The sequence below is a fragment of the Littorina saxatilis genome, linkage group LG9, assembly GCF_037325665.1.
Source record: "Littorina saxatilis isolate snail1 linkage group LG9, US_GU_Lsax_2.0, whole genome shotgun sequence".
Lineage (NCBI taxonomy): Eukaryota > Metazoa > Mollusca > Gastropoda > Littorinimorpha > Littorinidae > Littorina > Littorina saxatilis.
Genome location: NC_090253.1, coordinates 44,306,308 through 44,327,796, shown reverse-complemented (window position 1 = coordinate 44,327,796; position 21,489 = coordinate 44,306,308). Strand labels below are relative to the sequence as shown.

At 41.3% G+C, this 21,489-nt stretch overlaps 1 protein-coding gene across 1 annotated transcript in view; it reads right to left on the bottom strand.

Moving 5' to 3' along the window:
• LOC138977214 (uncharacterized) overlaps window positions 1-20,393 on the bottom strand; it is a 30,450-nt gene extending 10,057 nt beyond the window's left edge. Inside the window, exons 1-7 of the mRNA XM_070350119.1 lie at window positions 20,366-20,393; window positions 17,769-17,870; window positions 15,236-15,498; window positions 13,854-14,013; window positions 12,853-13,081; window positions 4,508-4,606; window positions 480-600 (exon numbers count right to left, since the gene is read on the bottom strand). Of these exons, the coding sequence (XP_070206220.1) occupies window positions 4,588-4,606; window positions 12,853-13,081; window positions 13,854-14,013; window positions 15,236-15,498; window positions 17,769-17,870; window positions 20,366-20,393 (801 nt within the window). The 3' untranslated portion in view covers window positions 480-600; window positions 4,508-4,587. The remainder of the gene's footprint in view (window positions 1-479; window positions 601-4,507; window positions 4,607-12,852; window positions 13,082-13,853; window positions 14,014-15,235; window positions 15,499-17,768; window positions 17,871-20,365) is intronic.
• Window positions 20,394-21,489: the final 1,096 nt, after the last annotated feature.

Genomic DNA, 21,489 nt, shown 5'->3' with positions numbered 1-21,489 from the left:
ATCCGATCGGATATCACTTCTATTCAGTAATCCAAAATCAATTCTGGTCAGTCCAATTGTTGACATGAGCTAAAGCAGGGCAACAATTTTCCGCTCAACACAGGCACAGTACAAACAGATTATTTATACACAAAAAAGTCATACTGTATCATGCAGGGCCGGACTAGGCTAAGAGGAGTGAGGGGGGGGGGGGTTTGCCAGTGGTGGCTAGGGGGAACATCCCCTTGGCGGGGGTGAGGGGGCAAAGCCCCCTGAAGCTGATGGGTAGGTTATATTCTGAGATAGGAAAATGGTCGCTCCTTGCATGAAACGGCATAAAATAAACAATAATAAAAAATGTTTTAAATAAGTGAGGTACATGATTAGGCTGGGGGGGGGGGGGGGGGGTTGCGCAACCCCCATAACCCCCCCCCCCCCGGTAGTCTGGCCCTGCCATGCATGTGAAACCTGGCAATGTTATTTGTCTTTGAAAAAAATACCTTCATTTGAAGAGGACACCTTTCCTTTTGTAGGGGGTGGTTGTACAAGTGGCAAAATTGAGTACACGGTAGATACAGAGTCTGCGTCAGAGTTTTCCGTGTCTGGTCGGTATGAGGCATCCTGTCAAACAATTTAAATACAAACCGGCATGAAAATCCCACAAATGTATTATAATTTTGGTTTCTTTCAATACTTACCCTGTGGGTATTACATATGCATTATCCTAATATGATGCCATAATTGCTAGCACGAAAAATATGATAAACATTTATGTCTAAACCAATATTTATCCTGCCAGATAAATCTATACCTAAAGGTACATCTTTTTATTGGCTTATTGGAATCCTCACGTTGGAAAATGTCTGCGACCATTTTTGTTATGTCTCAAAAGTATTTATAAGCGCTGTACGATCCAACAATCTTCCGATCGTGTACGTCGGAAGTGACCTTTAAACTTTTAAATCGAAATTCGCCTGACCGTCGGCTCGACCACAGGCAAGGCAGGCGTTAGCTTTGGGGATTGGTTTGGTATACAGAGAGAGCCTCTCTCTCAGTGCTGGGCCAGTCGCTATTATAGAATACTGATGGGCCGGTCGATGGAACGTGCTGTGCGTTGAGCTGTGATTGTCGCGGAGGGTATGAATGACACCGCTTTCATTATCTGTACGATAGCTACCCATTGCCTAAAATTTGAAATACGGGCTTAGTTATTTACTTAGAAGTGTGCATTTTTCTTGGGTTGATAGTGTGGTTGTGCACAAGCTGTTTGGTCTACTGTTGGGGGTAGAACGCCAGTTTCTAAATATGTGATGGTCTCCCCGACTGCATAGCATACAGAGTGCTCACCAATGCAGTTTCAGTGCCAGTAGGGGGTTCGCTGTTACTATACGATCATTCTGTGAACTACACAAGTTATGAACATGTGCTGTTTGGCCAAGAAGTGGCGTATTTAGTACATATGGGCGTGAATACTGGGTTTTCTTTCTAGTGCAGTAGTGGTGGAATGCTAGCTTCCTGGAGATTAAAACTTGGGTGGAATATAGTTAGGAAGGAAGGTTGGGATTCAGATCGGCTAAAAATAAACATGGCAAAAATTGCTCTGGACTGGCCCTTTAATCAACAGTTGTATATTATTGATTTCGGGGATATAACAGTTACAAAACTACATATTCAGGTTCGGATTTCAAATCCCCATTGATCTCCTCTCCGTATTCCAATGAAACAAGAAGAGCAAACGCTCGATCGAGTCACTTTCGCAGTTCTGAATATTATATGAGGCATCAGATGGACAGGAAGAAATTGCTATTCACAACACAATGAGTCACGTTCACATAAAATTTGAGCCCGGTCACTTTTATAGTTTCCGAGAAAAGCCCAACGTTAAGTTGTGTGTTGCCGAACAGAAAAGGCTAGTTATCTCCCTTGTTTTTCTGATAACGTTCGTAAAAGGCTACAGATGTAAATACTTTGATGTAAAGAATAATCCTACAAAGTTTCAATCACATCCGATGAACTTTGTCAAAGATATAAAATGTCTAATTTTTCCTTTGACGCTGACCTGTGACCTTGAAAAAGGTCAAAGGTCAACGAAACCATCGTTAAAGTGTAGAGGTCATTGGAGGTCACGACTAAACAAAATATGAGCCCGATCGCTTTGATAGTTTCCGAGAAAAGTCCAACGTTAAGGTGGTGTCTACGGCCGGCCGGCCGGATGGCCGGCCGGACGGCCGGCCGGACAGACTAACACTGACCGATTACATAGAGTCACTTTTTCTCAAGTGACTCAAAAATCAAAACAAAACAATCAACCCCATACGATTCCACGCACACAGATGCACCCATTTTCACATTCCCCTCACAGCGCGGGTATTGTCTATTTTATTCTATGCACAAATAAGCGATGCTTTGAGTAAAACCAACGTTTGGATTGACCATTGCATTATCTTATCAGTGTTTATGTAGTGCCCATATCACACCATATCCCATTACGCGTAATAGGCAAGTATGTCACACACTTTCCTTCTCTGCCACTACTAAAGCAAACGTGTGCAAGATTGTTACATGCTTTGGAACATGTGCAAGAACGGATTCAAACTCGAAATCGTCCCCCCAAAAGCCCCAAAATGCACACACAACTTTTATTTCTCCTGCTGTTATCGTTTCTTCTCTTTACAAATTCTTCAACGCTGAGAATACTGAGAACGGCATCCCAGACGACAGTACTGTTCCCATACGCGAATTTAGCTGCCCTTGGAAAGTGGCTCGCTCAGGAGGCCTGTTAGTCTGAAACTGGAAGGACAGAGTTCTGAACATAGATGACAAAGACCCCGAAAAGAACAACATTTCGCGGATGCAGACACAGAAAGACGTCACGAAGAATGCGATGCTTCAAAAGATACAGACTGTGACGATGACTGTGACGTCGTTCACATATACCGAGACGTCATTCATAGTTGTTCGTTCACTTCCGTCAAAAAGTAGATCTCTCCACAATGGCTGCTCCTGTGTTTAGGTTTGTCAAGCTTGAGTACGCAAAACGTGTTTGTTCTCTCCTCTGTTGAAGCTGTGACATAAATGCTATTCCGACTTGGTCGTGTGACAGAGTTTTCTTCCACACTCGATTAGCTGATGTCTAACTCAGCCTGACGGCTTCGTTAGACAATCAACGTAATCTCGTGTGGAAGAAAACGTGTCACACGACCAAGTCTGAATAGCAGGTAATGTGATATGGGCACGACATATATATTTTAGTTTCTACACTCACACTGCTCTCAGATGCTGAATGGTTTGATTGGTCAGACTCGATAGATTCACACTCAGTAGGAAATCCTGAGAAAAAAAATCAACAAATTGTTTTAGCAGCAGCATTTCATCCACAGGGGTGCTGGTGACTAAGACCTTCCAAATCTGAAATCCACAAGATATTATTTTTTTGGCGCACCTAAATCGGAAGACTAAATAGTCAAGCATGAAAACACACAAGAAAGCTATAGGAAATTGACGCCAAAAAAATTGATGAGCGGGGTGGGTGGGGGTGCAATCTATGATCCGATTCGTGGCCCCAGGGTGATGACGCTGTTGAAAGCGCCACATTTCAGTGGCAGTGGAGTGGAGTAACGCTTGCCGCGTCTTTCGTGGGATGTCTAGCAGACGACATCGCCAGCTATACTTTCTCGGTAATGAGAAATCGAAATCTTTAGAGTTAATTCCTGAATCGGACCTGATCAAATCGGAAATTATTTTTAAGCAAACATCCCAAATCAGAAATCCGTTTTGAATCAGACAACTAGCACCCCTGCATCCAACAGCATAGCAACAATTCCCAAGTATCATACAAATTAACACACAAGTGCACAAGACATACGGTACTTTACCCACTTTTGTTTTTTTACAACTGCCGATAACGCATGATTCTGCGTAATTGACGCACTGAAATCACGCCGAGATTTTCACTCACTGCGTCAACTGCGCAGGTTTTGACCCCTGTGAAGAAGCTTCCGTGCACAGCAGACACTATTTCCGAACGTCACCACTGAGGTGCGTTTCCGAATGCAAAGTCACAAGTATACAACGCTAGCAAAATCGCGTGACGTTCACTACTACTGTGTAGCGAAATAACTAACTTTGCAAGCCAAGTTTTCCTTGCCTTCAGTCGCTAGTTTACACACGTTAAACTTTGAGAAAAATCCTAGATAAAATATGACTCCCTAAAATTCCAAAATGACTTCCAGATTTTTGGACAGGGGGTCATCATGACTCTTTGTTTTGAATCCTACAGGGAGCTCTGATGTGGGCAAAACAGGACCCCTGTCCACTTGGTTTGACGCCAAATCAGACTCTTGGCCATATATGTTGATCGTTAAAACTATGTACAGAACATGTGGATTCATGGGCTGAGACTAGCAGTGATTCTACATCATATTTCAGATCAAAGTCAAATAGCAATGAAGGTGTGCAGCAAAATCGACTGAAAAACACCAGGTATCCACTTGGTTTCCAAACAATATGCCGAGATGACATCACTCGCCTTTCTTTGTTTGTATCGGTGGCTGCGGACCCTCGTCTTCTTCACAAGGTGATTCAGCATCAGCATCACTACCGTCTTGTTCACATTCGACTGTTTGTCCTGGTAGAGCAAAAGGAAAGAAGAAAATTTTACACATTATTTAGGATGGGAATTGGAAAAAGTGAAAAAGGCGGAAATTCACCTTTATGATCCCCCCCCCCCCCCCCCCCAAAGTGTATGTTTCTGGTAACGTGACTAAAAAATATAGGGTAGGTAGGTCGGGAATCTTTTTTTTAAAACATCTTTTCAACTTATTTTGTCAAAAAACAGGATTTTTTTTCCTTCGAAAAACCATTTTTTTCTTGTTTTGTTTTAAATGCAAACAAAGTCGAGTCGGCAGGGAAAATAGGTAGGGTCAGGTGACCAGAAACATACAACTTTTTTTTTTTGGGGGGGGGGGGGGGGGGGCTTATGGGTGATTTGCGGGTCAATTCCCATCCCTGATATTTCTGAACATCCCTCTGTTCTGTCCTTATGGTGCGCCAAATTGCTGACCACAAATTTCATAACCCATATTAGACTGAAAATCTGAGGCCTGATCTAGGAACGCTGAAGAAGAAGAAGAAGCTATAACCAGGGGTGTGGTTTGGTGTCAGATATCGGTCCTAGACCGGAATTTTTCCTAATTGTCCGAAAAATTGTAATCCAGTCAAATGTCCGTCCATTTACATGATAAGCCGGTCCATGACCGCTCAGTTTGCTATAAAATCGGTCAGACCTAAAACCGTTTATTAAACAAGATGGCAAATAAACTTACAAGCTAACATATATATATATAGAAAACGATCACTCGTATTCGTCCTCATGGTCCAATTGAGATTATGTAAACATGGCCTCCATTGAATCCCTGATTAAAAAAAGAAACATCAAAGAACTCTGGAATGTTTTGGGAGTAGGGGTAGGGTTTTGGTAGATGAACAGGGAAGTGAGCAATACGAGGCCACCGATCTGTTGGCGTCAGCATCGCAACCATCGGTATCGGGTTTGGGAGAAGAATCAACCCAAAAAACAAGCGAAAGAGGTTCTTCAGTTGGAACACAGCATCAGTCTGTCTTAGTTTGCCTCAGTTATCAATGCAACAGCTCAACCTACAGTCCCAGGAAGTAGGACAACCTTCAATTAACATTTTGTTTTCTCCAAAACAATTATGTAGTGTCACCATATTGGTTTGTTCTTATTTTTATTGTCAGTTCATTACTAGTCAGAAGCTGATTGAAGGTTAGCTGTGTTTGTGTGCTTTCTCATTTGATAAGAGAGAGAAAGAGAGAGTTTTTGTAACATTAAATGTCCGTAAAATATATGGAAACGGTCAAATGACCGGAAAAAGTTTTGTTGATCAGGACGATTTGTCCGACCATCAAATTTTCTAGCTACACCTCCGTATAACTCTACTTAACTGCACCAAAATCCACTGCACTGAAAAACGCCAGGTTTCATGTTTTAAAGAGGCGACTCCTGGTATAAAAGGAGCCAAGCTCCGCCTTGTTCAGTATGTTTGGGGAGAATGAGCTCGTCACTTCAGAAAGAAAAATCAAAAATTATGCCAGAAAGCAGTAGTTTTTCGACACGAAATGTGTTCGAGTTTTATATAAAGTAGTGACGAACACAATAGCACACAAACTTGGATAGAACACAAGGCACATGCATGCAAATGGGGGGGGGGGGGGGGGGGGAGAGAGAGAGAGAGAGAGAGAGAGAGAGAGAGAGAGAGAGAGAGAGAGAGAGAGAGAGAAAGCACGAACGAATGGCACACACTGTGTGAGAATAAAACACAGAAAGGGGGTGGGGGGGGGTGGTTGGAGAAACCCCGAGTAACAAGAAAAATTCCGAAGCAGCTTGTACCCTCTTATCTTCGAACAAACTCAGCTATACCAAACGGTCAGTGTGCGGTGTAACTGGAATGTTTCTAGTTCAGATACGTCAGCTCCTACACATCTCATAACAAACACCGCTCTTCGATTTACGGTGTTGACAACAGAATTACCAACAGGAACCTGGGGGGAAGAAGAGAAAGTTTGCTGCCTATCACAGTGTTGATTGACACAATGGAAAGCAAAGGTGCTTGCTAGACCCTTTCTACTTTATACAGTTGCACAGCATGAAAGCAAAAGCTATACACACTAAATTTGCTGAAATGTTGTCACCTAGAATTTTGATGTCAACTATTCTGTTCCCTGCTGGAGATTCCACAGTCAAATTTGCATCATCAGTTTCCTCACTCTCTTCCCACTCACTGTCTGATTTATCTTCTTCCTCATTACCAGACTCCTCACTACTACAATCAAAGATCAGTTTGTACAAGGCAGGGTTCTCTAGTTTTTGTTCCGATCGAGTGGTACAATCTGCTGATTCACTTGTAGTTGTACCAAAACTTGAACTTTCAGCACTTACAGTTTCGTCACTCGATGCTATACTTTCGCTGTTTTGATTCGTCTGCTTCTTCATGTGCTTATTTCCACAAAATTTGCGTTTCTTGGGCTTTGAAGGCCCATACTTTTTATCCCCGGGCATAGTCTTTACCAAAACAAACTGCAATACCCTAAAATACACTCAACACACCTACACACAATGTATCTTGAAAGTAAAATGAACACAGCATGCGCGACACAGTAAACGGTCTAGTCGGCCATTTTGAATGGCAGATAGGGAGGTGCCCATTGTTTCAGGTTTTCAAGGGAGTAATCCTTGTTATTAGGTACAGAAGGAGAGTGACTGAATGTTATTTTTTACTGTTTTGGGTCGCCATTTTGGGTGTTGTCAGCACCACACCCACCCAACTAAAAGGCTATTATCTCAAACAATGATTTGTTTATGCAAAATACAATTGCAGCACATGAAAGATGAATAATGTCTGAATAAAATGAGCCATAACAAAGGTATGTATCTGATGTTTTGGCAAAATTCTGGGCGACCCTAAAATACAATTTATTTACCAATAGTGGGGCTCCTATGTTGCAAAATCATTCAAATCATGCAACAAACACCAAATTAAGCAAATATGAAGAGTTTTATGTGCTTAACAAAACCTGATACAGAGCCATCGCGAAAAATAAAAAAATGGGTAGTTTTTAAACAATTTTTCAAAATGGCCGCCAGTGTAAACGGTTGGGTATGTTAGGCATATTTCACTTCATGTGATTAACAGCAAATTTGGCGTAAATGGACATTTGCTTTTGCTTAACAAAACCTGATACAGAGCCACCGTGAAAAAAATAAGAAATCAGTAGTTTTTTTACAATTTTCAAAATGGCCGCCAATAAAAAGGGTATTTAGGCATTTTTGATGCTACAAGACATTCTCTTGCAATAGAAACTAACACAAACACATTTTTAAACAAAACAATACATGTATTGTTGGTGCAGAGAATGATTGGACGGTGTGGGTGGCAGGGTTGAAGAATTTGTGGATTACCTAAACTGTGCAAAAATAAATATATTGCACCAATTTTCATACCAAAACGAAAACATTCATTCCTGTGCTGTTATATTCAATGTATGCTATTGAGGGCACTCAACTTGGCTAACTGGAACACTTTTAAGATAAAAGGTGGCCTTTACATGGGTTATTTGACCGCGCCCAAATAAGGGTACCCCCAAAATAAAACTGATAAAAATGTAATGTATCAACTCAAAAGTCGACTAAAATTCATAAACGCTGTATTTCGAAAACGTTGTTTGTTCTCATGTGTTTATACAACTAGCACATTCCGGCAAGTGTCTATACTCAAAAGAAACTTTGGCAGTACTTGAAACAACCATCTGTCATATATACATGCGAAGTCAAAAATATGTGGGATGTAAGTCAACAAACCTGTGGCAGTTTTTAAAATATTATTTCGTGAAGATTTGAAAGTGTACTCAAACGGTTGAACTACGCCTCGTGCGTAGACACACATTCCTGAAAGTTTCAACGCAACCCACTTGGTCATTGCTAAAATACATGGATTTTAGTTGACTTGGGTATCCCTCAAATTTGACACATAAACATCTCATCCGTGAGATCGACACATACATCAGTAGGTACAATGGCACAACACTAGAAATATGCAAGATGGCGAAATAAAACAACCTGTTCTGGATGGATAATCAAGTTGACTTTCTCTTCGTATACAACAGTGACCCAGTTGTGCCTCAGGAATTGTCGTCGGCTTTTTAAAAGGTACCCGAAGTTTTTGTCACATCTCTTTGTCACGTCAAGGGTATCCTTATTTTGACGGCGTAAATGATGATGTTAAAAAAAAATGTGCCAGATAGCGAAGATGCGAGCCTTTAATGGCATAGACAGTTTGAATAAAATGACACAGGAATAAAAGTTTGAGTTGGGGAATGAAAATGGGTGCAATAATATTTTTGCACAGTTTAGATGCTAACAGTTTTCACAGGCATGCAAGCACATTTGCAGAGAGCTGTGCTCTGCAGTCCTTCTTAGCAGCATTTGCAGCGTTTTGTTGTTCAGTTTTTCTTGCAGGCCCACCTCATGAGTTCTCGGCACACGCTGGATACCTCTTGAAAGCTCGTCCAGAATGACTCCCACTTTCCAGCCTTGAACTGCCAGCCCACAGAGTTTGGAAGTCTAATAGGTAGATGGCTCTTCTCAATCTCATGTCCTGCAGCAGCACCTCACTTGTAAGGGGATTATGGTCAATTTGGCAGCTCTTTTTACTGAAGAGGTACCGTCTTGCACTGTTTACACCCAGTACGTTGCTGGTTTTGTCCTACAAATGTACACCAAAAAGCTCTTGTGCTGCCCTGTCAGTGGTACTCAGCTTACAAAGAGGAGCAGACAACCTGAAGAAAGTTTGAGTGACGTCTTCAAATGCTTGCCATACTTCCCAAGCCTTCTGATTCCCCAATACCATTGAAGAACGACATAGTGTCACAGCCTGTAAGGCTATGCAAAATGGGCAGACAGGGTGACTTCTCTTGGCCAATGGCTTTGGCAATGTGGCGATACACTTCACGAGCAGAAAAAAACGCAACACAGCTGGAATGAGAAGCAGACTGTCTGGCCTCCTCTACATCCATGGTGCAGGAAATCAGCCTGTGGTACCCTTCACACAAAAGATGAAAAGTGACATTTTTATTTGAATGTATTTGAATAATGTTTACTATCTCAGAGAGTCGGTCAAAGCCGGGTTAGCAAGTCTTCACACAACAGACCAAAATGAAAGAAAATTGTATTTCATGAATTCGTATAATTCTTACTGTTTCAGGTTAAAAAACAAACAAACACAGTTTCCAGTGACCCAACTGATTCTGGAATCTTTCTGACCGCTACATTTATTCGCTTCAAACAGTCGCTAACAGAATGTTGACCATAGTGAGGGTTCGTACGTTAAACCCATCAAATTCACAGAGGTCGCTTACAAATGATGTGCAAACATGTTCCAATTTATACAAATAAAAAAATCTTACTGTTAAGATGTATTAGGTAACAAACCTTGATACAGTAGTACTAGTGAAATCGGCTCCCTTCTGTGGCACCGGAATAAATGCAGAACGCTTGTTCCCAGGAACCGGCATGTGGTGTAACTCTTGTATATATCCTGTAAAAATAAAATTCACACCAATGCACGGTCAACTTAAAATAAGCAAAAGGATGAGAAACAAGCAACAAACCAAAATTGTAAAACTCAAAGAGCGGTACCTCTTCATTTTTCAAAACCACTTATCTCATTTAGCATACACTGTATGCTTTTGTCTGTTACCTACCGTCTTTGAAAGTTTGATCACAACACTGTAAAGACATGGGGAGTGGAGTGTTTTTATATCCAGCTGGTCATCCTACTATCTGGCCTACCCTCACTCAGTTTTTGACTCTACCCCTCCCCACCTTATCCTTAACGTAGGCAGGACTAATCATTTATCATACCATGAACAATCTCTTTCTCCTCGCCTTTTATTCAAAGTTCGTTTAATCTGTTTAAAATCACCAGCGTGGCGATCATGATTTCCTTACTTGTAATCAACACGACAACAGATAGATCTAGATCTATCAGCATCACAATCCAGCTGATGAGCTATTGCAAGATTACTCTGCACTTCAGCGCTTCACCCGATGAATAACAGACCCCAGGGGAGAATTAAACAGTAAAATGATGTGACATTGGTGAATGGATGCGTATTCTTGAAAACTTACCTTCAGAAACGTTGTTTTCGCTCAAATCAAAACACGCAATGTTGCCGCGGAGGCCGCCATCTTGAATTTTCATGCTGCGGATATATAAAATTCTAAAAACGATCAAATTAAATACCAGAACACAAAAATACCCTTAAGAGTATTTATGTCATGCATGTGTTATCAGCAGACAACTTCTGGTGCATGGTAAACCATTGAAGTTTACATTTGCTGAGTTGGGAATATTTACTGCTGAGCGCTTTTGGTACGAATTTCGTCTGCTGTAAATGCAGCCTTTTATTCCCTATCAAAGACAAAAAAACCGATTTCTGAAGTGGCTCTGTATCTGAAATCCCTTAAATAGTTATAAGGAACAATACCACAAAGTATGATGTTTGTTGCAAGATGTGAATGATTTATGAGTGCGTCTGCAACATACGAGCCCCACTACAGAGAACATACATTTTACCATTAACAGTGATTATTTGATTATCATATTGTTATAGCAAGCGCCTATGGCGTCAACTGAAGTGCAGGTGCACTCACACGACAGCTAAAATTGACATCGCAGGTCTCTCTGTGGTGTGGTAAACCATGTCACGGAAGCCACTTGTGAGCCTCTCAACATAATTTATGTGATTTTCAAGCCATTGTATTCGCTCCAACGAAAGTCGGTATCTATGTCAGTATGTGCAGCAAAAATTTGGTAACAGACATTTAGAAAGGTGAGGATTCCGATAAGCAGAAGAACTAGGCAACAATTTTGACTGGAGGTCCCCTTTAACTGCATGGGTACGAAACTTTGTATGTAAGCTCTCTGTGTAAAATCACTAATAAATCAACCAATTTACATTAATGAGTCACAGTTGCAATAGGAGTAACCACACAAAGCACTTGACACTGGTTGACACTGAAACAGTCTGACTGATGACAGAAAATATCTCTTTTATCCCCCCCCCCCCCCCCCCCCCCTATATATTGTCAAACTGCAGACTCAAACACAGAATGAAACCGAGAAAGCAAAACATGTTTAGACAAGAAGAGCAAACGCTCGATCGAGTCACTTTCGCAGTTCTGAATATTATATGAGGCATCAGATGGACAGGAAGAAATTGCTATTCACAACACAATGAGTCACGTTCACATAAAATTTGAGCCCGGTCACTTTTATAGTTTCCGAGAAAAGCCCAACGTTAAGTTGTGTGTTGCCGAACAGAAAAGGCTAGTTATCTCCCTTGTTTTTCTGATAACGTTCGTAAAAGGCTACAGATGTAAATACTTTGATGTAAAGAATAATCCTACAAAGTTTCAATCACATCCGATGAACTTTGTCAAAGATATAAAATGTCTAATTTTTCCTTTGACGCTGACCTGTGACCTTGAAAAAGGTCAAAGGTCAACGAAACCATCGTTAAAGTGTAGAGGTCATTGGAGGTCACGACTAAACAAAATATGAGCCCGATCGCTTTGATAGTTTCCGAGAAAAGTCCAACGTTAAGGTGGTGTCTACGGACGGCCGGCCGGACAGACTAACACTGACCGATTACATAGAGTCACTTTTTCTCAAGTGACTCAAAAAATCCATCTCACACGGCATAAATAAATCCCTGCGCCTTGAATATGTGCGCGATATAAATTGCATAAAATTAAAATAAAAAAAATAAAAAATCCCTGCGCTTAGAACTATACCCATGGAATACGCGCGATATAAGCCTCATATTGAGAGGACACGTCAGCACTATTACAGAAGCTGTCTTGACGGCTAAAACAAGTGCACAGTTCTGTAGTTAGGTAAGCAAAGGAATGTGTGTACAAATGCACACAGAGGGACAACTATAAAGACAGAAGACAGTCACAAAGGCAAATGGAGAGAGAGAGGGAGAGAAATAGTGGCTCTAGACTATCATCATCACCACTACAGTGGACCCCGACACCCCCCCCCCCTTTTAAGACCCCCGATTTAAGACTTCCTCCTTTTTCAGACTTTCTTTGCATGACCTCAGTACATTTACCTCCATTTTAAGACTCCCTCCTTTTTCAGACTTTCTTTGCATGACCTCAGTACATTTACCTCCATTTTAAGACTCCCTCCTTTTCAAGATCAGATTTTCTCGCAATTTTGGAGGTCTTAAAAGGGGGGTTCCACTGTACTCTCATACCTCCTCCCCAACAAGATTCAAACCCCTTACCTCGTGGCTCTTGCCCTGCCTGATGCAGACGGCTGTGACGCCTGGCTACGATCTTGCAGCGTAGCTTCCACACGCGTGTAAGTCGTGCGGGTTATCATGGGGTGACCTTCGAGCGTCTGGCCAAAGACGACCTGCTGGGAGGTCATTTTAGGATCCTTGAGCTGTGTGCTGTTGGACTGAGGGTGAGTGTCCCTGTCTCGGGCGCTCTGTCTGTCGGGGCGTCCTGGGGCTGGAACAAAAGGTGGTGGAAATATTCATTTCCATTTTCATTACTTTATTGTCCCATCACTGGGAAATTCAGGTCAGTTCCTCCCAGTGGAAAGCTAGCAGCAACAGAGTCGCGCTACCCAGGTGTGTGCATGTTTAGGTGTAATCAGCCACCTGCACTTGTGGCAGAATGAGCGAGGTCTTTTACGTGCCACAGTGGTGACACGGGGGTGGAACATGGACACCGTCTCTGAGTCTGCACATAAAGTTGACCTGTGTCCGCCCCAGCCCGGATTCCAACCTGCGACCCTAGGATCACAAGTCCAGTGCTCTACCAAATGAGCTACCGGGCCCCCAAATTCCACATGTGAACATTTACTGACTGGAACGCCAGACAATTTAGCTTTTCTTATCTCGTTCCTTTTTTTTTTTTTTTTTGCAATACAAAAAACTGAAGATTGGTGATTTCTTCAAAATATTCTGGGACATATTCACACGAAGCAGATCAGGGAAACTGGCTAACTTCTGACAAAAGTCTCTGGGAGAAGAAAAAAGACTCCGGACATGACTGTCTCCTGCATTCCCCCAAAAGTGGCGTATGACTGCCTGAATGGCAGGGTAAAAACGATCATGCACTTTTACGTGCATGATCATAAGTGAACGTGGGATTTTCAGCCAATGAACGAAGAAGAAGTCCCTGCTTGTGTGTGTGTCACAATGATGACAAGCATGTCACAACTGAAACCGATGATTCAACTTGTTTTGAACTTGATGTGATTTTGTGACTGGCGTACCTTTGACATATCGTTGGTTCCTGGAGAAGACATTGAGCACACTGTAGGGGTCAGAGTGAGGGTTCTCCCAGCGAAGGGTGGGGCCGGGGGCAGGAGCCCTGTACTGCACACCGCTGAAGGCTCCAGTCTCTGGCGCCGGTGTGGTGCCGTTACGCCCTGCCTGTAACGCAGCATCGTAACAACATTGATACAGTGGAACCACCCCTTTTAAGACACCCCCAATTCAAGACTCCCTCCTTTTTAAGACCTTGTTTTTTCAGACTTTCTGTTCATAACCTCTGTAAAATTACCCCCATTTTAAGACTCCCTCCTTTTTAAGACCTGATTTTCTCAAATTTTTAGAGGGGGTTTTCACTGTACTCTTTTGGTACTGTCTTTTGGTACTGTCTTTTGGTACTGTCTTTTGGTACTGTCTTTTGGTACTGTCTTTTGGTACTGTCTTTTGGTACTGTCTTTTGGTACTGTCTTTTGGTACTGTCTTTTGGTACTGTCTTTTGGTACTGTCTTTTGGTACTGTCTTTTGGTACTGTCTTTTGGTACTGTCTTTTGGTACTGTCTTTTGGAATGAGCTGAACAAAAATTTCGAAACAGAACAATTTGTCAAAGCTCTAATAACAAGCTGTATGTAACAGGACAATCGGAGTGAGATTATGTTGATTGGTACTTTTTATACCAGTAACATTTGTTGGTTGGTCAATTATGATATCAGCAGGATTTGATTAATAATAAACTGCTGTGTATGCTGCAACATCACAAAAGAACATGAACATGCCTTAAAATAAACAACAGACTGGACATTTTTTTCAACTAACATATTTTAGTCTCTGCTAATGCCCTGCGGATATAATGCATGACACAATACTGTGATACTGCACAATGTAATGCGCAGAGGAGCAAAAACTACCTACAGTATAATCAGGTGGCTCAGGCATTTGAAAGGTACGATACAGTATATTAATAAAATATAATCAAAACCAGCGCAGCGTCTGTTTTCATGTGGTTTTCATGGTTCAATAGTACCAGTGTTGGTGTAAGTCTGAGTCTGTCACAGTTATAACATTTTTCTTTCAGACATTTTTCAAATTCCGTCCAAAAAACCTGGACATGTTCACATTGCCACAAATAATGATAAACTGTATCTTGTTCTAATTCACAAAAATTGCATACATTGTTGGGGGCACCACCCTCTCTTTCTGTCTGTAGGCATGCCTGCCTTTCTCCCCTTCCCCCCTCCCCCCCCCACCAACTTCCCCCATTTCTCTCTTCACTTCTTCCTTACATAATCAAGTCGACTGCACCAGCTCCGGAACAAAGTTGCGCTAACAATGCCCCTCTCTAGGACCCTACTTTTCTTTCACCCCCACCCCTCCCTTCACTCTCACCTGATTGAGTCCAGCAACAGTCAGTGCACCGGCTCTGGGCAAAGTGGCGCCAACGCTGTCTCTCTGTGACTGCGACACGGTTCGGGCCCCCGCCGTAGCAGCAGGGGTTTTGTCGCTACTGGCTGGCCGAATGGTCACGTTCTGAGCACCTGGCAAGTTGGAAGTGAACACATTGTAGTTGTCACGAGAGCCTGCGATCCGATCGTAGCGCGGGACAAACTCCACCTCGGGGCTGGAGTCACCTGCATCCTCTATGTGGGTGTCTGGAACAAGAAACAGATGGTTACTGAGAGTGGAAAAATAGCACAATTCAAATGACAAAATCTCACTGCTAATACATCTAATAATAATAATAATACAGTGGAACCCCTCACAACGACCCCTCTCTCTAAGGACTACCCCGCCACAACGACCTTTTTTTTTAACCGATGTGTTTCCTTATATAGTTGTCACCAGTGTAGCGACCACCCCGCTATAACCAGTTATAACCGTCTTGCGTAAGCAAAGGCACTAATTAACCGCTGAGAGGTGTGATGGTTGGGTGGGCTGAGTAAACATCACAAACCAATCATCGAGAAAACAAACTCACGTGACCAACACACACCGTTCAATTCAGTCAGAATAGACAGTCTTTGGACAGAAGAGCAGTGGAGATCGACATGGCGTCTACAAAGAAAAGAAAATATTTAACTCGCGAAAATCGAGTGAATGTTGTGAACAGACACAAAAAGGGAGAAACTGCCATCGCGATTGCAAAAAGTCTTGATGTTGGAAAATCGCAAATTCAAAGAATTATCCAACTCCAAGAAAACATTCTGAAAAAGGTAGGGAAGTGGTGACAAGGCAGTGAACGCACTCACCATGCACTGACATCATACGAAAGCAGCCACACAAACACAGCACAGAGGCAGAGGCAGGTGTGCAGATGCTTTGTGAGAATAAGCGTTGAAAACCAGTTTGAATAAAAAAAAACAGCAGATAGAGCCGCATGTCATAATCATTCTTCTTGTCTGGCTTTATTGACTGCATGCCGATCTTGTGGCAGTGACTTTTCACTCTTCTGTCGGACTGTACACAAACCGCTCTCACTCTCCCTCACTGACTACCCTAAGCCCTGACAACTGATCCTTGGAAATTGTTTGGAAGAGTAATAATAATAATAATGGACATTTATTAATCGCCGTTTCTCACAAGAGCTCACGGCGATTTACATATTAATTTCTGCCGTGTGAGATGGAATTTTTTACACAATATATCACGCATTCACATCGGTCAGCAAACCTCAAGCCTATTAGGGCGAGCATTCACCTTTCACGGCCTTTATTCCAAGTACACCTCTCTATTTCTCTCCAATGCTCTTCCTGCTGACTTCAGTGACACCAGACACCCCACTGAGTTTAGCCAGCTACCCCCCCCCCCCCCTCTCTCTCTCTCTCTCTCTCTCCCCCCAGCCATGTACTGTTTGGTGCTGTGGCCAGAGAGGTGTCACCGGCTAATTGAGGCCAGCTGCACTGTTCACTCAGAGCAAAACTAGTTGACTGTGTCTAACTTTTGACAAAGCAACACAACTGAAGGGTTCACAGATTAGGTAACCGACTCACTGGTCAAGGCTGCAGGGAAACAAGAGTATCTTGTCAATGAAAAAGGTTACACACAGATACGCGATGCTGAGAACGGTGGCCGATTTTTCACTCTCTTTCTCGGAGGGCCTTCATCATTGCAGGGACTGCTGTAAAGAAATGCTTGCTCAGAAACTAACTCTTTTTTGCATTAAAACATGCACCAGAACTGGTGGACACCATCGACAATGTCAAACATGAAATCGAAGCAGTTTGCTTGAGGAAACGGTCGTCAGCAACTCAAACTTCTCTGTTTTCTTTTTTTAAGAAAATCTGTTCGGACACGACCCGATGTTGATTTCAGTCAGTTTCGCTTCTGACAGTCACACTCACAGTATAACTATAAGTTTTATTTACGTTTTTATTTCTTCTTCGTTTCCTTAAAAAGTAACAACAAGCTGTTTAACGTTCTGTTGTTGTTAATAAATATATATAGATCTATATTAAAATCTCGAAGTCCATACATGATGTCACAGAAAAACCAGCCACAAAGTGCAAAAGTTCGAAACGACGGAAGAGCTCGCGATCTCGCAGCGAGTTTCAATTTCTCCACTCAAAAGCTGACACCTCAGACGAGTCTGTTATCCGAAATACCAAGCACATGTTTCGATGTAGAATTACTAAATGATACTATTTGTCAACAAAATATATGCACTAGTGTCAGAAAAATGGTTTAATATGTTCAAAAGTTTCGAGTCGAGTTCCCGATTTCTGGAAACACGTGCGCATGCAAGTTCGCTACTCAGTACTTGCTGTAACTTCAAGTAAATCTTTGTAACCCTATGTTATGTTATTACCATTCTTCCCAGCAAAGCACACAATTGACAACAAGTCAAATAGTAGTACAAGAAAGAAATAATACTTGATAAATAAGTTAGATAAAGAACAAATCAAAGAAAGCAAAAATGACTTACCGCATACATCTGAATGAGTTGGACGCCATTTTCCCGGTTGCAGGGTCAAAGCAAAATCAAGCCGTATATCTTCGAAATTTTTAATCTTGCACCGAATGAGGACTCAAACAGATTTGTTTTAGATTAGTTCTTTAGATTGTAGGTTAAGAAGCTTAACCCTGATTTTTTTTAAAATATAACTCAATTGTTTTTGAGATTTGGAATAAAAAGGTGTGGGGTCCATAAATTCCCTTTTTTACATAATGTACATATTGACTACAAACTTCAATTTAAATTAAATCTCAAACGGCAGATATTTTTAATCCTAGTAAAGGGAGACAGTACACTTTATGATGTCTTGCTTATAGTAACGCAATGATTACCTCCCTTCTCCCTTCTCCCGCTTTCAAATTCGTATTTACCTTAGGTCCCCCGATCTCCGGTGGCCGTATGCTCAAAATGTTATAAAAGGGGGGGTCCGGGCTCCCGATGGGGGACTTATACCCCCTGTAAGTATACTATATATATATATATATATATATATATATATATATATATATATATATATATATATATATATAACTATAAATGGGAACTTAGGTCTCCCGCTCCAAAAAGGGATTTTAAGGTTCCCAGTAAATATATTGGATATTTATCAATGAAATTGTAAGTAAATCACCACAAATACATACTTTCAAGGTTGATTATTTATTGACAGAAGACTTATTTACAAAAATAAAAAAACTGCAGATATATGATTTGTCATGGTGGCCCTAAGGTTTTTTGAACATATAAGGGGGTTTGGGGTGACCAACCTTAACCCAACCTTAAGTCACCCTTTTGAAAAGGGGGATTTAAGGTCACCAGATATATATAAAAAATGTGTCCAGGCTTAAAAAGAATGTTGTAGCTTTCTGTAGGGAGTTTGGTGGCTAAAATTAATTATCATTTATCATTAGTTAGAAAAGGGGGTTTTACAGAGAAAAACCTGCCTACAAGATTGAAAGTAAGAGCAGCTAATAAACAACTTAGCAAACATTGCTCTAGAATGCCCCTTTAAAGGTACAGATCGGCCCACTTTGATCTAACAGAAAATATATCAAATAATTCATTTTCATTTTTTCATTTCATTTTCATTACTTTATTGGATATTTATCAATGAAAAATTGTAAGTAAATCACCACAAATACATACTTTCAAGGTTGATTATTTATTGACAGAAGACTTTTCATTTCATTTTCATTACTTTATTGGATATTTATCAATGAAATTGTAAGTAAATCACCACAAATACATACTTTCAAGGTTGATTATTTATTGACAGAAGACTTATTTACAAAAATAAAAAAACTGCAGATATATGATTTGTCATGGTGGCCCTAAGGTTTTTTGAACATATAAGGGGGTTTGGGGTGACCATTAAGGTTGGGTTAAGGTTGGTCACTGTCATTGTATGCCTGCATTATTAGTTGTCAGTAATTATTACATGTGCTGATTGTTCTCTTTGCCTGCGCGCGTATAGTATGTTGGTTATGTTTGGTCATAGTATGTTTGTTTATGTTTGGTCGTTATCTTGCCTGTGCGTGTATTGTATGTTTGGTCGCTTTCTTTGCCTGTGCATGTATAGTTTGTTGGTTATGTTTGGTCGGTTTCTTTGCCTGTGCGTGTATAGTATGCTTGGTCGATGTATGTATTGTAAAGCGCTAAGAGTAGACATTTTTCTAGAATAGCGCTATAAAAGTTTGCATTATTATTATTATTATTATTATTATATGTTCAAAAAACCTTAGGGCCACCATGACAAATCATATATCTGCAGTTTTTTTATTTTTGTAAATAAGTCTTCTGTCAATAAATAATCAACCTTGAAAGTATGTATTTGTGGTGATTGCTGGGAAATTCGGGTCGTTTCCTCCCAGTGGAAAGCTAGCAGCAACGGAGTCGCGCTACCCAGGTGTCTGCGTGTTTAGGTGTATTCAGCCACCTGCACTTATGGCAGAATGATCAAGGTCTTTTACGTGCCATTGTGATGACACGGGGGTGGGACATGGCTTCCGTCTCTGGGTCTGCACATAAAGTTGACCCGTGTCCATCCCGGCCCGAATTCGAACCTGCGACCTTCCGATCACAAGTCCAGTGCTCTACGAACTGAGCTACCGGTAATTGTCCAGGTTTAAAATAATGTTAGCTTTCAGTGGTGAGCTTGGTGGCTAAAAATAATTATGTTTCACGGAAGGCAGTATCGTCCCTCCGTTGACATCAATCAACTGATGCAACATTTTGTCATATATCGTTTTGGCTAAATTAGGTGAGTCTGAATTTGTTGCATAAATGATTTTATGTGAACTTGCGAACATAAACCTACCTACAAGATTGAAAGTATGAACCGTTTAGATTTTTAAAACATACCAACAAGAGAGTTTACATTTGTTGTTCACTGCACCCAAAAGAACTTCCTCTATAATGTTTGTATTCTTATTCCTAACACTGCATATTTGTAACATAATTTATGAAATTTTCTTTAACTTTCAAATTGAAACCAATGAAATCTTAACAAGGCCGAAGTGAAGAAGGAAATCATTTGTTATAGGTGAAGAGATATATATGCAGTAATCTACGCCCTTTTAGACGGTCATCCATCCGCATCTTAGCCCCCTCGCTGCTTAACTTGGGTGTTATAACGGGAACAGATCCATGAGACCATGAATAGCCTGGTAATGCTGAAAAAAGTCTTTATTCCAGACAAGAAAAAAAACCGACTGGTATATGATTATGAAACGCATCATTGACAGAATTATGATTGAACTCAACAGTATGTGTTTTTGGACAACCTAATACAGAATAGCCAACTTGCACAATACCCCGCTTCAATAGCTCTCGAGTGTGAAAGAGAAGGAAAGTTCACTTCGCTGCGGGCAAACGTTTTGCTCTCACAAGCACTGGTGTTTTCTGGCTTGTGTGAAATAAATGTTTTAAAAAAAAACTCGATTGCCTTTTCTTTTTGCATGGGCTATGCTTGGGTGCTTTGAACGAACTTTCGAATTATTCTCGCGGCTATCATTGCTGCAGCACACTTTTCACATTGAAAATTCACAATTTTATGAAAATTATGAATTGTCAAGGCGAAGTGTCTGCAAACTCTCACTGAGCTATCCGGACATGCCCCCATTTTGCGGCAGATCTCGCAAGGCCATGAAAGTTATGGCAGATTTATCGCGCGATTTGGCGGTGCAGGCCGATAGTGCAAGTCGCCTATTGTCATAAAAGGGAAAAGGGGGCTTTAAAGCAACAATCGGATGACTTAGATACACGATAAAGTGCTGTTCACATGGAAGACTTGCAACCAACTTGTGACCAACTTTCAAGCGATTTTAGTCGGCGGCAAGTCAAATCAAAATCTCTGCCCATGTGAACAGCACAACCTCGCAAACTAGGGATGACTCGGTCCTGTCGGGATAATATTCAGTACGTTTAAACCCGACGGGATGAAACTTATCATGGATCACCTTTAGACACCCTATTACAATTTACATGTATTGAGAAAATATGGTAATTATTGTTGTTGTTTTATTTTTCTGTCATTTGTGTGGTAGCACTGTTAATGTCACTGGAATTTCAAATGCAAGCATTAATTGTTTGTTTGTTTGCTTAACGCCCAGCCGACCACGAAGGGCCATATCAGGGCGGTGCTGCTTTGACATATAACGTGCGCCACACACAAGACAGAAGTCGCAGCACAGGC